Source organism: Cavia porcellus, unplaced genomic scaffold, assembly GCF_034190915.1.
Source record: "Cavia porcellus strain 051 isolate PalLab524CR breed Dunkin Hartley unplaced genomic scaffold, mCavPor4.1 scaffold_1, whole genome shotgun sequence".
NCBI classification, from domain to species: domain Eukaryota; kingdom Metazoa; phylum Chordata; class Mammalia; order Rodentia; family Caviidae; genus Cavia; species Cavia porcellus.
The window spans coordinates 48,909,814-48,926,004 of record NW_026947484.1 but is presented as its reverse complement, the minus strand read 5'-3'; the positions used below and the strand labels follow the sequence as shown (position 1 = coordinate 48,926,004).

Genomic DNA, 16,191 nt, shown 5'->3' with positions numbered 1-16,191 from the left:
TTGCACTACTGAGTTCAATTTTTCTTTGCTTGGATAACTTCTACTCACCATGACGCCTCAGATTAGAAATCGTGCTCCAGGAATCCTGCCGAAAGTGCTTGGGGCAGGCTGGGTGCTACTCTTGGACCAGCATAGCAACCGGTCAGCATCTGTTTACAGGGTTATAATACCATGTGGTTGTTCCTTTCCTGCATTCTATTACTGTCTTTCAATGCAAGTACTATATCCATTTTTTTTTTTTTTTTTTGTATCAAGGGAGACCAAAACAGCTGGAAAAAAGTACTCATTCAGTAGCTATTTATTCAAAGAACTGAGAGAAGGAAGGACCAGTGATCAATGAGTCACAGTGCAGAGCACACCAAGGCGATGCAGACTCTGGCCATCAGAGGGCGCCGGCGCGGCGGCGCTGGTGCGCAGGCGCGCTGCGGGGCGGGCGCCGCGGCGGCGGTGGTGGCCGCGGCCAGGGGAAGTGAATGGTTTTACCCAGCGGGCCCCGCGTCGCTTTTCTCCGCTGGCACCCGCGCCGCCGCCAGCCGCTCCGCCCCAGCCATGGCGTTCACGTTCGCGGCCTTCTGCTACATGCTGGCGCTCCTGCTCACTGCCGCGCTCATCTTCTTCGCCATCTGGCACGTGAGTAGCCGGGGCCGGGGCCTGGCCCCGGAGGAGGCGCGGGGAGGGGCCGGGGCGCCGGGCCGCGCAGGCCGCTCGCGCGGCTTCCTCGGCGGGGGGCGCCCGGGATCGGGGGGTGCGCGGCGCGCGCTCGGCGCCGAGTTCCCTGAATCCCACGCCTCGTGGCCCGTGGGATCCCTTTTCCCGACAGGCTTTCCGCGGGAGTGCGTCCTCGCTAAGATAGTTAGGACCCACTTTAGCTCGATTTCCAACTCTGCTTCTTAGAATCTCCTTCTTTGTTTTTGACCCTCTCGGGTTCCTGTATTCCGGGTGAACTTTGGCGCAGGGTGGATCAGTTGCTTCCTCTGCCTGCCTCGATCACACTTGGATCGCGGGAGTTTTTGGGCAGCCTTCCAAGGCACCTCTGTATTCCAGGGAGCTTAATGGAGTGGAAGGAGTTTTCATGTGATTTTTGAGGCTGCTCGGACACCTTTAGCTCCTCTAGGGCGGTTTTGATTCTGTGTTGCAGGGTAGAGGCGCATCCTTACCTGTGATGCGTGAGGGACTTTCCCCCTTTGGCACTGGGGAGCCAGTGCCGGGAACTCTATCATCGTACTCCATCCCCAACTCTTTGCTGGTTTTTATTTTCATTTTTGAGACACAGTCTCCCTAATTTGCCCAGGATGGCCTCCAACTTGTGAATCTCTTGCTTTAGCATCCTGTGTCTTACATGCGTAGGCCACCACGCCCTACTCTCTGCCCCGAGATTTTTAATGCTTTCTGTTTTTCCAGTACAAAATTCGAAGTCTTGAAAGCTCTGGAAATCAATATTGGTTAAAAATTTATCACATAGTTACTTCCGCACCCTTTATAGTGCAGTACGTTTTGGAATGTTGGTGTGAATTTGAATGATCTAGAATGTTCACTGGTGGAAATTTTAAGTCAGGTGTCATGGTGATCTTAACTGATTTCTGAGGAAGCTTTGAGGGGCAGATTGATTACATGGTACCAGTATTCGGTGGAGAAAGTACAGTGGTATCACAAATCCACTCCCTTTTGCTCAACTGTGTGATTATTCAGGAATCTGCCTGGTTAGATAGCAGGGAATATGTGCGTACGTGTTCACTGTCAGAAATGTCCTTAGGAACCAAAAATTTGTATATATACTGCCGAGGTGAGCTCTAGGAACCAAAAACTTGAAGGCTGTGTTACGCTTTTCTTTGATGAAGTAACAGTAAATAAGATAATTGGGATGCAAAGTAGCTCTGCCCTAGCCTCAGATGTGGTTTTAATGTGGGTGCTGGAGAGTCACAGAACAGAGCTCTGAATTGGTAGCATTTTTGAGATGCAATCTCCCTAATTTGCCCAGGATGGGCGATCAGTTAAGATCGCCATGACACATTTTTACTTTCAAACCAGGTTGTATTTAGCTCAAGAAAAATCTGAACTGCACTTGTAAAAAATGAGTAATGTAAGCTTTAAAAGATAAAGTGCCTGGAGGAAGTAGATAATTTGAAGTCCTGTTACAGAATAAACAGTCGTACCACAGATGGGTGGAAAGCATAGGGATTTCTTGTTCAGAGAAATACTGCAGCCTTTGGGAAACAGTCTTAAATAAATATATAGTTTTCTTTGTTCTGTTACCCACAGAACCTTCAGTTTATTTTGTAAGACAGTTTAAGTATCTTTCAGAAAAACTCACTTGGACACTTTAAATCTAAATTTCAAACTTCCTTTTTATATTCGTTGTTATACTGGAAGATGCTTTATGGTGATAGTGTCATTTGTCAGCTTAGTACTAATCATGTAAGGGATGCATGGTGTAAAATAGAGTTGTGTGCATAGATGATTTGAAAGCTGTACATTCAGAAGGCATTCCTTGTAGGTGTTCCTCATGGAACTGTGCTCTTTGGAATCTTTAGGGATTTGTCTTATTTTTTTTTTTACTTCAGCGGAAAATTTAGTGAATGTTTTTGTCGAGCTGCAGAGGAGTGAAAACCACCAGCCTAAGAGTCTTTGCAGAAGTTTTGAAAACTACTTTGATAGCACTTGGCTAGAAACCTATTCAATAGCTTACTCAAAAAAAATCCCTTAAGTCACTTAAAGAAAACATCCAATCAAAAAAGTTAGTTTTAAAAGTAAAGCTTTATATTCATTTTGTTACTAAGTCGTATTATATGGCATTGTATTGTGATTATCATCCTTGCCATGAACTTTCATAATACAGTTTGAGGGTATACCACAGCCAATGGCATGGCGTGTAGCTCAGCAAAGGAGAATCCCTTTTGGTGAGTTCTGTATTTTTTTTTTTTTCTTTATCATTAGCTTAGTGCTTGTTTGGTTGTTTTCCACTGTTTTTTATTCCTTTCCAGTCAGTCTTGTTTATTGACCACTTAATCTTGTGCCAGGCACACTTACATTTTAGGCGCTGGGTCATTGCAGTGTATATAGTAAATATCCTCCTGTGTACATTGCTGATGTCTAACTATTTTCCTTTTGTTACTATTTGTACTATTTGGTTGGAGTTTTTATTGCAGCAGGTTAGAGAATAAAATTCTAGAAATTAAAAGAAATCTTTTTACAAAATTAAAGGCCCTTAACAGGCGAATGACCGTATTAAAAGCAATGTGATTCACTGTTAATATGGAGTAACACTGTCAAAATCTGAAGATACTGTTCCCAGCTCCCTGAGGAAATGTATGATGATTGAGTCTCCTAGGTGATCATTGTCAGTAACAAAAATAGCTGTCCTGTAAATCTGTTGCTTTGACACCTGAGTTAATGCCACTAAGTGTGGTGTGCAGCCCCTGTTGATTTTCAGTATATCTTGACTTTAAAGTCCTGTGTTTTAGCAACCCTTAAGTTAAATAAAGTCATGTTCTTTCACAATGTGTATAAAATCATTCCTAGAAATATATGTGTTTAGACACAAATGGGAATAAATTGCAGTGTTCAATTCCATCTCTAGTGTCTCTTGGACACTGTGCCAAGGGAAGGGCACAGATAATTAAAACTGGTCCTTCTCTCCAAGAAGCACAGGGCCCAGGGGACAAATCAGAGCGCGCATAGCAGGCTCAGGGTGAGAAATGCCAAGTTGGCAGCGTGGTAAGCATGGGGATGCAGACAAGGATGTAGTTATTTCTGGCCAAAGGAGTCAGGAAACCCCAGAGAGGAGGCCACAAAGAAAGAGGAGCTTTAGGATGGAGAGGAGTTTGAATAAATAGTGGTGAAGGTGAGGGAAAGCTCATTTCAAGTATAGACTGCGACTTAAACAGAGAGACACTGAATAAATTGACAAGTGAAGCCATCGCAGTGATATCATTTCAGTAATAACAACACAAGCGCATTTCAGTTCTTTAAATCCAGTTCTGGTTCTGATGGTTTTTAATGTTTGCTGAGTTTACTGTAAATTGGTACCTGTAATGTTGGCACTTGCTTGCTTTATTGAATAACTAACTGATGATGGGGCAGATTTATTGCTGCTTTTTACTTGAGTGAGTGGTCCTAACTGTTCTAATTTTATTTTAGATTATAGCATTTGATGAGCTGAAGACCGATTACAAGAATCCTATAGACCAGTGTAATACCCTGAATCCTGTAAGTTACAATATGGGATTTGTCTTTAGAGTTTAAAAATGTATTTGTTTTTAACTCGATGTAATTTGAAAATGGCCAAAATTCTCAGTGGCATGATATATTTGTATGTTTTGAAGTAGGCAAAATTAAAAATAATATTCTTTTTTTTTTTTCTGTCACGCTTGACTATTCCGACTTATTAATCTACTGGTGATCTTGTCAGCTGTCAATACTAACATTCTTCCAATCTGCTTTTTACATTGTCGGCCAAAGACAGTTGAAAAGGTCAAAAAGATTAAAAGAGTCAAAATTGCACTAAAGGTGTGTACTGCTTTTTAGTTTAATGTTTTAACGCTACGCTCATTTCATGGGGAGGGTCAGGGCATTTGTATTCATACTGCTCTGTTCGGTGTGCTTGTTCATATGCCTGTGGAGGTTTATGATTTCATGAAACTTCATGTTTTATGCAAATGTTTGCTTGCTGGCTCAGACAAGTAGGGAAAGCTGTTAAATGCTTATGCATTTTTTATGTGGTAGCCCAAGACACCTCTATATTAAATTATTCGGTACAGTATTTGAAAGTTGGCTAACATAAAAGGACCCCTAGGTGGTGAGGTTATTCCCAGGCTGCGAGGTAGTATACTGATGGAACTACATTTCAGTCTCACCTGCCATGCCTTGTTTGATCCTTAGTTATGTGTGTGTGTGCTAGAATAAATTACTGGTGTTTATTCGAGCCACTTAGGTAGCTATTTTGTTGAGATATGGAGTTTTGTAATGCTGTCCTTTGGACTTAAGATGCCAGAATTTTACAGAAAGCAATTTGTACATTAATAGTAGATAGTTATTTGTGGTATGTTCTAGCTACTCTTACGTTTCTGAGGTAGACTGGTAATATTACCCTTAGTTTAGAGGTGTAATGCATTTGGTAATGACATGGCTTTGTCTTCTTTTTCTTCATTTAGGAAGATTCAGCTTGAGTGTGTAGGTTTAATTTTGCCTGATTGGTCAGAAAATGAAGAGCTTTTTTATAAGAAAGCAGTAAATATGTCTTCAGTAGAAAACATTAATTCATTTTTTAAAAATTACCTATCAAAAGTGAGAATTTATGTAGATTTTTAGCTGTGTAAAACTAATGCAGTAGTGTGCTAGAGGATCTTGGAGAAGCATTTGTAAAATCAGTTCGCTGCTGTATTATTGTTTTACAGCTTAATATGAAAGAGAATAGATTTCTAGTTTGTCCTTAGAGAACTGTTAGGAAGCTTAACCAGGAAAACTTGTAACTTACTAGTTGTTGTAACTTACTAGTTGTTTCTTTGTTCTTAGAAAATAAAGCTTGAAAAGATGAATCTGCCTTCTAGAGATTAAAGAGTAACAAGTGTATTCCTGAACTGTCTTTATGTTAGCAGCAGAAATTACTATTCCTAAAATAATTAAGAAATTGAGATGGTTCCTTTTGTTTTGAGTAGTATTCTATGCTCTTGGGCTTTTCATTACTTTAAATAACCCAGGATAATGAGGGTAATAACAGCTAAAATCAAGTGAATCCCTTCTTGGGTGCTAGTCTCTGTGCCATCAGTAGTTCCCTGGGATACTGTTTCGTTCAGTTCTCCTGACAATCTTCAGGAGATTGTCTTGTCATGAATGGGACAGTTAGCCAGGTTGCTTGTGAGGCTGACGCATGTTTTCCAAAGTTCTGCAGCTGGGGAAGAGACCAGAATTTGAATCCAGGCAGTTTGATTTTTCTGAAGTTCAAGCTCATATGTTTTCCTAATTTACTGTAACTTTAAGAGGGGAACTTTCAGCTTATAACATCTAATGTGTGATTTCTGGCTTTTCTCATGGAGAGGGTTACTGAGAGCAGGTGGTGGCTGGGACATCTGCTGCTGAGGGACCAGGGTACATTTATGACAGCAGAGTCACCCCCAGAAGAGGGTAGGTTAGGACACTGATCATTGGCTGCACAGCAGGGCATCTGACAGTTTTCCCTATTTTTAGTTTGTTTTGATGGTTCTGTCAAAGTATGGGGGAAGACAGGTACAATTTTTAAAATCTGGACCTTAACAAGAGACCATTATGTCCTACATGTTAAGTGCTATCCTTTCAGCCGTCTTTACCTAGGCTTAGTTTTTTCTGGTTACTAGTTTTTACAGTAGATACTTGTGATACTTAGGGCAAAATATCATCACTGAAGAATGGTGAAGGTTGGTTTTTATGAGGTTTTCTTGAGAAGGTAGGAGAGTGAGATTTTACTAGAACTGGTAGAGGTGCAGTCTGTTGCTTTTTTAAAAAAAACGCTGTTGTTAAGGTATCTCATTGTTTCAGGGCAGTGCAGGTCATTCTGATTTCAAAATAATTCCATGCCTCAGTATATAAGCGCAGGACATAACATTGTCATATAATTTGTTAGCTATCAGTTTGGATTTAGAAAGCTAAACTGGGCTTCTTACATCTTAAAGAAATAACCTTAGTTTAAACCACATTACAAATTAATGGAATTCTTAATGTGTTTTTCTTGTTTTGTTCTGATTGTAATCCATCAGTTTCAGAAAGGTTCTGTGGACATTTTGTAGAAATTTTAGAAAACTGATTGTAAACTGGCTTACAGGATCATTTACAGACTTTATACACACACATACGTGGATATGCAAATGTGCAGTTTATCTTTGCTATTTGATAGCATAGCCTGGGTTTGCAGGATTTTGGTTAGTGGCATAGGTCAGCTAGTGATCTCAGAAAGTAGAATTTTATGTAAAAGAGTATTCAGAGTTCATTCTGTAGCATTGAACTGGAAAAAAGTAGTTTGGTGGAATATTAGAAAATGTGCTTGAATGTGTAGCATAATTACATTATTTCTGCAGCTGTGGTTTCCCCTCAGGAGCGATCTGATGATATTGAGGATTCGTTTGATTTTAACTTGGTATGAAGGAAACATTTGAAAAGCTGGCCTTGCAGCTGTGACTTACAGGAAAGTTTAACAAAGGCAGTAGGCCGAATTTTCAGTATGAAGAAGATTTAAAGTAAAGTATTAAATCTTGGTAATTCTGTAAATAGCATTTTGCCTGAATTAATTTTCCTTAAGCATCTGCTGTCAGATGGTTTGTTTTCCTTTTGAGCTCTAAGCTTCTCCTGGCCCTCTGCCTTATAGCAGGCATAAAAGAACCAAAAGGCCATGTAAGATTGCAAACTCAGAAACCTGGAAAATTCTAATTTCATGGTGATGAACTCAGTTTTTTCCCTCCTACATTGCAGAAAGCATATTATTTGCATTCATGTGATTAGCGCCCTCTCCCTCTCTGTGCTGAGTATGGCTGGTTGGCTTTCCATTGAAAAATTAAGTTTTGTGGTAATGTGGTGTGGTTTGCTAAGTATCGTATATGTAGCATTCCTGGTATTTGCTAAAGGCTTGAAAACACTAATGTGTAAACTCCTAAAGGGGAGTTGTGTTTTTGTGAATTTTTTTAAATTATGTTGCATGTGATCAGATACTTCATTTTTGTATTTTTATCATTGTCAAACGATGAAAATAAAAAATATTCCAGTCGATTCGCAAACAACTGAAAAGTCTAGGTTTGGTAACTTGTGTGATTTACCCATTGCTCTATGAATTTGAGCTTTATATTTTAAGTTCTCTCAGTGCAAGTCCTGATCAGTGTGCTCTTTATCTTCCTTTTGGGAAAAAACTAAACATGAAGTAAAACTCAGTAGCACTTTTCACTGATGATTCTAAGAAAAGAGTAATTTAAAAAAAAAAAAAAGTCGTTTTTACACTGTGGGACCGTGGTTGTCCCCGCTCTCCATTGCGGCGCTGACTTCCTTCCTGGCGCGGCCCTGCTAACCGCCTCGTGCTTCCCTTCCAGCTGGTCCTCCCTGAGTACCTCATCCATGCTTTCTTCTGCGTCATGTTTCTCTGCGCGGCAGAGTGGCTCACGCTGGGCCTCAATATGCCCCTCTTGGCGTACCATATTTGGAGGTAATACTTGGAGATTCCCCTCTCTAGTGCAATTTGAGTGACGTTGTGGTCAGCATGGTCATTTTACTTGCTGTTCACCTGTGTGAAGATTCAAACTATGACAGCATTTTTAAAAGACCAAGTAGTTGAACAAATCATTTCTGTATGTTTTACGGATTTTTCTACATTTCTTTTTAAAGTGACTTTTCAAAAGTGGAGAGGTGACTTACATATAATAGCAGGCACAAGTCTTAAACGTTTAACTGAATTCCATTTATATGCATGTGTGCACTGGTGAGCCACACAGATCAGGCCATAGCAGGTCCAGCCTCTGAGGCCCCCAGGCCTTTCCCCAGGGGTTTCTCCCATACGGTTAAGAGCTCACCTCTAGCAACTTGGATTGGCTTTGCTGTCTTTGAATTTCACATATGTCAAAACATATTACTGTGTGACTTTGAAAACATTGGGTTGTGCATAGACAGTAACATGTCTTACAACTTTGCGTAATTCTGTCTGCCCTGTGTAAGGTTTTTTTTTTTTTTTTTGGTTTGTTTTAATTCAAAAAGGCCTATCTGTCAGGTGTGGTGGTGCACGCCTGTAATCCCAGCACTTGGGAGACTGGGGCAGGAGGATCGCTGTGAGTTTGAGGCTAGCCTGGGTTACATGGGAGCCTGTGTCTTAAAAAAAAAAAAAAATATCAAAACCACATAGCTCTCCATTTTAGGAAATCTAAGCTAAAACAGTATTTAGGAATAAAGTGAATCATGTCCCTGAAATAGTTTAGAAAACAAATGTACTCCTGGAGGTTAGAAGACAAGAAAGCAAGGGTTGTTGACCATTTGCATTCAGTGGGTGGAGAGTTCTGGCATCTTTGCTCCGAGGCTAACGTGATGTGGGGATTAGAAAGTTACAAGAGAAAACTGAGGACCTTTTCACAGTCACCCTTATTTTGGGAGAGGTTTCTGAAAAGCAGACAGCAGATGTGGTTTGGCTGGTGGCCCGTTTAGCCCCTGAAGGAGTTTTAGTTTTAAGAGACAATGAAAGGAAAGCATTCCACCTGTCAGTGAGGATGCACATTCCTACCTGGCCGCCTGTCCCCGACTTGGCTATACGGGGAGAGCCTTCTCTGCCCACAGGTTTGGAGCTTTGCCGCCCGTCCGAGTGGCTAACAGGTTGTGTGTGTTGCAGGTACATGAGTAGACCGGTGATGAGCGGACCTGGCCTCTACGACCCCACGACCATCATGAACGCAGACATACTGGCATACTGTCAGAAAGAAGGATGGTGCAAGCTAGCTTTTTACCTCCTAGCATTTTTTTACTACCTATATGGGTAAGTTTAAAAAGTGAAATGAAAACATGATTTCACTTTGTTGCCTAGGAAATTGTCACACGTCATAGTCTTAATTAGTACCTTTGCATGCACCTGAAGACTAACTCGGTGTTGTCACGGCACCTGGGGAGGGCACCATGCAGCCCAGCAGGTGCCCACATGTTCCAGGAGACCTGGCCCCTGTGGAGGTAGCAGTCCTGGCACGCACTGGGTGGAAGCTTAGCCAGAGACACTGCTTTGAAGTTTTGTGTAGTAGAGGCGTTTCCTGCTTGGCTTCAGTGTCTCTCTAGAGACAGTGTCTGATTTTTTTCCTTCGTATTTTTCTTTCATAAGTTTTTTGCCTTCTGCTTTGCTTGGTCTGAGTGGGATGAATGAAGGAGAGCCTGTGTGTGGCAGAGGGTTGCAGCTGTGGTCCTTTTCTCCTGTCCTAGTGTGGGACACTCATGTCATTGTCCCTGTAGGTCTGGGCTTCTCAGTCATGTTTGCGTTGGTGACATCGGGCTGCATAGCTCTGTATTGTAGGGGCTGTCGAGGGGGTTATAGGAGGTTTAGCAGCTCCCTGACCTTTCCACAAGGGGCCAGTGGGACCCTTCTCCCTGAGTCCTGGCTACCAGAAGTGTCTTCCTAGACACGCCTGGGCTGAATTGCCTTAGCGAGAACTAGTGTTCTGGGTATACTGTAAGCACAATCAGTGATTGCTTAACTGGCAAAGGAAGCTGGGTATGGTGGCGCACATCTGTAATCCCAGCACTCGGGAGACTGAGGCAGGAGGATCGATGCAAGTTCAAGACCAGCTTGGGCTACAAAGTGAGCTCAAAGCCAGCCTGAATTGCATAGTGAGACCCTTTTGTTTTGTCTCAAGAAGACAAAACAAAAAAAGAAAAAACTGGCAAAGGACATTGTTAGGTGTGGAATTAAGAGTTTTTGTTTAAGCTATATAATTGTGCTGGAGCCCTTTCCACCTGATTTTCAAAAATTTTGTAAATATCATGTATAAGACCTGGATGTGGTGGTACATGCTTGTAACACCAGTATTCTGGGAGGCTGAGGCAGGAGGACTGCCAGCTTGAGCAACTTAATGTCTTAGGGAGACGTTGTCTCAGAGGGGAGTGGTGTTGGGGTTAGAGATCAGTGCAGAGAATTCAGTCCTCATTACCAAAAACAGAGGAAAAAGAGATAGTAGATGAAATTGTTGGAATCATTCCCATTCCTTCTCCTTTTTGTTACTTGAAAAATTGCTAAGTGTTAAATGAGAGGCTTACATTTATATGTCTTTCTATATAATCACCTGTTTCCATTGTAGAGGAGCAATAGACTGAAACTTAGGAAGAAGGTGTTCTGGGGCATTAGGGTATAACTGCTGCACCTTCAGAGGTTGCTCAGGTATGAAGCAGAGGTGGTGCATAGGCTCTGAGCACTGAAATTCCACAATGCCATTTTGCTTTCCTATTACTGTTTATTTAAGCCTGGAACGCTGCTAGCATTAGCAGGTACTTCAAACATACTTGTTGAAAGAAAGGAGAAACGACTGAATAAACGAAAAAGCTGGAGATGTAGTTGGGGGAAATGGTCACCAGGATGTTGTAGCATTGGGACGCTGATTCTGATTTGAAGTGTCAGGCAGCTTTTTGAACCATGCCTTGTGCCCCATGCCTTTCCCACATCACTCTTGATGAAGAATTGCCATTGGTGCTGGAGAAGTTTAAATGTTTGCTATGGCCCTTGTACCCTTTGTGTTTCTGGCTGTTTCTTGGCTTTCCCTAAGTAAAAGGCTCTAAAGCCAGCCGTGGCAAACCTGTGGCCCACATGCTGCAGAGGGTGGTTTGTCTCATCGTAAGCTCTAGGGGTTTGCCATTGCCGCTAAGCAGTGACCAGGGTCTTCTGTAAAATGAGAATGGTTCAGTACTTGCCTCCTTGGACTGCTTGAGGGTTTAGTGAGATGTACGTGACAAGCCTGGCGCCAGAGACGCTCCTGCTTATCATTAGACACAGCTCCAGAGTGGTGTCTTGGGTTGCTTGCCAAGCTCTGCTCCCCATTAAGCTTCAGCTGTGCTGTTCTGCTTGCTAAAATTGGAAGGGAAGTAGGGGAGAACACCAGCACATGCAGGGAGCCAAGCACTCTGTTCAGCACCACTCCCCAAGTGCAAATTAAAATCACCGCGGGAACTTGTTGGACTTGATTTCCTGTGATGTGCAGTGCCATGCGCTTGTCGGCTGTACTGAGCAGCCACAGCTGTCTTGTGCTTTTTAGTTTCGTTGATGAAAAATGTTTAAGCTAACGGCTTCTCTCTTCTTTGCAGCATGATCTATGTCTTGGTGAGCTCTTAGAACAATACACCGAAGAGTTGGTCTGGTTAAGTGCATGCTGAAGCTACCACATGAAGGGATTCTATCGAGCAAGAGCCTGTTTCCAAGAGTAGCCTGTGGAATCTGATCAGTTACTTTAAAAAATGACTCCTTATTTTTTAAATGTTTCCACATTTTTTGTTGTGGAAAGAACTGTTTTCATATGTTATACTTGGATAAAGAATTGAAGTGGAATTACGTATAAATGAATATGAAATGATTACCTCTGGTGTTAACAGGTGGACCTTGCACTCCTTAAGGAACAGCCATAATCCTTTGAACGAGCGCATTAATAACTGACCGTCCTCAGTCCATGGAAGCTTTTATTTGTAGGAACCTATAGGGAAGGCTCATTTTGGGTTATTGAAATGCTATCTTACTATAAATTAGCTGTAGATAATCAGGTGCTTCTGATGAAGTGATAATGTGTATCTGACTCGTAGGAAACTTGCTAGGTTTCCTCCTTTATCATGTAGATGATTGTACCTGGACACATTTACAAAAACAAGCAGAGTGGTCATTTTCCCCCTGCGACTTGAATATTATCCCTGTATAGTGCATGAATGAGAAATTTCCCTTGTTTCCATCAGAGTAATATACTTGCTTTAATTCTTAAGCATAAGCGAACATGATATAAAAATATAAGCCAACTTGCGAAGAATGCATTTAAAGCTATTTTAAATGTGTTTTCATTTGTAAGACATTACTTATTAGGAATCTGGTTATTTTATGCTTACTGTTCTAATCTGGTGGAAAAGGTATTCTTAAGAATTTGCAAGTACTTTTAGATTTTCAAAACTGAATGAGAGAGAAAATTGTATAACCATCCTGCTGTTCCTTTAGTGCAATACAATAAAACTGAAATTAAGACTCATTTTGCATTGTCTTAAAGATCACATGTAGCTATTTCTCACACTTGCCTAACCCCAATAAAGACATGGTACTGAATGGTTTTATTTTTAAAGAGAATTATTACATCGTGGTTTTATCATGCCCAAATCTAAACAGGAATTTTAAATGCCAGGCACCTTACCCCTTATCATTTGAGAAGCACAGCATCATTATTTTCTTAACAGTTAAAACAGTGGCACATAAAATGTTGGAAGTTTTGTTTTCCTCTTTGACAACTGGTTTTAAGGCAGTGACATGTAAATTTCAGTTTGTGTGCCTGCTTGTGAAGCAGGCATCTCATGCTAGGCCTGCTGTGCTTCATCAGGGGTGAGGCAGTCAAGACCATTGACAGTAGCACAGTGGTTCAGAAGTTTCTTAAGCAAAGGATCAAAGAAGGAAAATGTTTGAAAGTTCCCAAAATGACCAAGGGATTGACGGATGTGGACGTGCTTGTGGAAGTCGTCTCCTAAGAATCATAGTTGTTATTTTATTCTTTGTAAGTGAAAAAATGCTTTGAAATTGGACTCCCCCTTCCCACTTGGGGAATTAACTGTTCCTGCTCTGGGGCTAGGTGATTGGGGTGAGTAAATTGAAGAAGAGAGTGTCGAGCCTAAAGAGGGAGCAGAGTCCAACCATTTCCGTCAAGGAGATTGAGACTTTGTCCTTTAGAGTCTGGAGAACGTGAGGAAGCTGAGCCTTCCTTAGGCTGTGCGGTCAGTTTTTTATTGAGCACTTGCTAGGCTTGAAGATCACACTTTGAATTCCCTCAGTTCCAATCTGTCTCACTCTTTAATTTCTGCCGCTTCCATTTCCTTTCCCACTGTCAGGTAATTGTAGTCCCGAGAGACCGTTTCCTGGCAGTGTTACTTTAATAATCTGTCGGAGCATTTTCACGAACACTAGCCCTATAGCAAATGCTAGTGTGCTGTGGTAAGTCAGCATGTTCTTTTCGTCTATTGTAGAATCTTCCTCAGGACTAATCCAAAGTTTAGTGGTTTGAAGCCATGTCCTAGCACTCCTGAAGTTAATCCCTAGCTGATCCCTCAGCGATCCCTGACAGGTTCACCGTCTCACTGATAGGCTGCAGATTTGCACACCCGGATGCACTCATACTGTGTATGCCCACTCTTGCTTTTCAGTGTGTTACTAGACCACTTACCAGAAGAAAACAGAAACAAAATATTTGCATCCAGTCATGTCTCACTGGGTCTTTTGTGGGAGGGTTACTGGGAATTGAACTCAGGACCTTGTTCTTCCCAGGCAGGCACTGCACAGCTGAGCTGCACCCCAGCTCTCACTGGTACTTTTCTTTTTGTCTTTTTCCTTTTTATCGGTACCAGGGATTGAACTCACAACTGCCTGCTTACAAGGCAGGCGCTTATGCTGCTGAGCTAAATCCCCAGCCCCACTGGTACTTTTCTTTGCCCTGAATTTAATTTGCTTCTCACACAAATCTGGGATGGTGCTGATCTGCCTTCTGTTAGCCACGTGGGTTCAGCTGAGGTGTAGTTACCCTGGGTGTCTAATATTTCGCAGCCTATGTAGGTGCTCAGGGTGCAGCGACGTGTTGTGTAAGCAACTCTGTGTTACAATGACTTTTGATGTTAGCGCTGCATTTCATTTGAGCTCTCCCGCTCTCAGAAACCATCTCCCTTATTTGTGCCCGTCTGCCTGCACCTAGTGTCATGCTCTGGCTATATCATAACCGACAACTCTTTGTTGCTTTGGATCTTACAGATTCTCTTGTATAATACATGTAGTCTGTAGCAGTTGCTCTGTGGAGTAATACTGTGTCAGGGGAATAGGTCCTGTTCTGAGTATGTAGCCTTAGAAACTGTTAATACCCGTATGTTAATGTTATTGATGACTGTCACAATGCTTTGACACTCCTCCGGACTAGAGGGGCGCTTGATCTCCAGGTACAGATAAACTGCTAATTTGTTTAAAGTCTGGTTTGAACATAAAGTAGAGGAGGTGCCCAGATAACCTTTTGACATAGTTTGTCTATCAGTAAAGCATTGGTGAAGCTTCACCTATTAAACCATGCACTTGGAGACCTGTAGTCAGGTTCAGATACCCGGATAGTGATTGTTCTCTAGGCCATACACAGCACGTGGTGTTGATGGCCCTTGACTTTCTGAAAGCCTGTGTAGTGTTTCTCAGCTTGAGCTCCACACATGCTAAGAGCTGACACTGGGCTCTTGGCTTCCCAAGTCAGTATATTTCAAAGGTCATTAATTACATAAGAGGAAGTAGAGAAAGGTGTGCTTTGAAACTGGCAAAACACTTCCCTTTATCTACCACTTCGTCTCCATAGGGTTCAGAGAGTATTGTCACAGCAACTGACAACTTATCTTTCTACCCTCTGGGGCGAGCTTGCACTTTAGGTATGGAGATATCATAGCAATCTGCTGTATCTAGCCCACATAATGATCTGTACTAAATGATGAATAGCACCTAACATCCACAAATGTGCATCTCTCAGCTCTCAGTAATCTGTTGTATAATTGTCAACCAAACTTTTTTTTTTTTTTTCCGGTACCAGGGATCAAACTCACAGCCTAGTGCTTGGTAGGCAGGCACTTGCGCTGATGAGCTAGATACCCAGCTCGTAAATCAAAAATTTTGATGAAAAATACTCTAAAAACAATGCTCACTTTAGAAGGGGAAGAAAAATACAAGCAGGGGCAGGAGAATCCCTGTGAGTTCGAGCCCAGCCTGAGCTACATAGTGAGACCCTGCCTCAACCCCATACCCTCCCCACCCAAGATTGATGATCTTGTCTAGTACTGCTCACAAAAGCACTCATGTTCACACTTTTTGGAAACTACTAACGTTAATCTCAAGCAATTTCAAGCTATTTTCTGCAGCCGTCGCTGATCTGCAGTCAGACCACTAGCTAATAAGTCTCTGGTATAGTAACACAGTTTGCAAGGTGGCTGTCCACCATTGTTCCAGAGTGGTTCTGTTTCTGAATATGTTGACTGGCTTTCTTACAACAATTTTCCTTTGATTAAAATTCAGAGCTCTGGGGCTGGGATTTAGCTCAGCAGCATAAGTGCCTGCCTTGCAAGTGCACACAGTCGTGAATTCGATCCTCAGTACCAAAAAAAAAAAAAAAAATTCAGAGCTCTAAAATTAAGTGTCTCAAAGAAGCTGCCATTTGTTCTGCTTATTGTAGAAAATAGTTTTACCATTTAAAATGACTGATGAGTAGAATTGGAGTGAGGGTTTGGTTCTGCATTGAGTTTACCAATGCATGTGGCAAAAGATGTAGAGACCATCTTGACATGCAAAAGAATGAAATGCTTCTCATGTACATTAATTTTATTGTACAGTGCTTTTTCTAAATACTCGCATTTCTTTGTCACATTTATGTATTCTGGAGCATATAAATTTAATGGTTTGATGATTAGGTAAAGCCTAAAGCTACTAAGAGAAACATAAAATGTAGCTAGTAGCTATAACTCTTGATTTGTTAAAAT

General features: G+C 41.8%; 1 protein-coding gene across 2 annotated transcripts; it reads left to right on the top strand.

Annotated features, from left to right (window-relative positions):
- The first annotated feature begins 414 nt into the window (after window positions 1-414).
- Cnih1 (cornichon family AMPA receptor auxiliary protein 1) lies at window positions 415-12,689 on the top strand. Of its 2 annotated transcripts, XM_023565920.2 has the most exons (6): window positions 415-630; window positions 4,138-4,206; window positions 4,459-4,506; window positions 8,046-8,158; window positions 9,326-9,469; window positions 11,770-12,689. In XM_023565920.2, exons 1-6 carry the CDS (start codon window positions 550-552, stop codon window positions 11,795-11,797), a joined length of 483 nt encoding a protein of 160 aa, XP_023421688.1. In that variant the 5' UTR covers window positions 415-549; the 3' UTR covers window positions 11,798-12,689. The 2 variants fall into 2 exon arrangements, with proteins under 2 accessions (XP_023421688.1, XP_003471879.1); XM_003471831.5 differs by lacking the exon at window positions 4,459-4,506 and having other exon boundaries at window positions 422-630.
- Window positions 12,690-16,191: the final 3,502 nt, after the last annotated feature.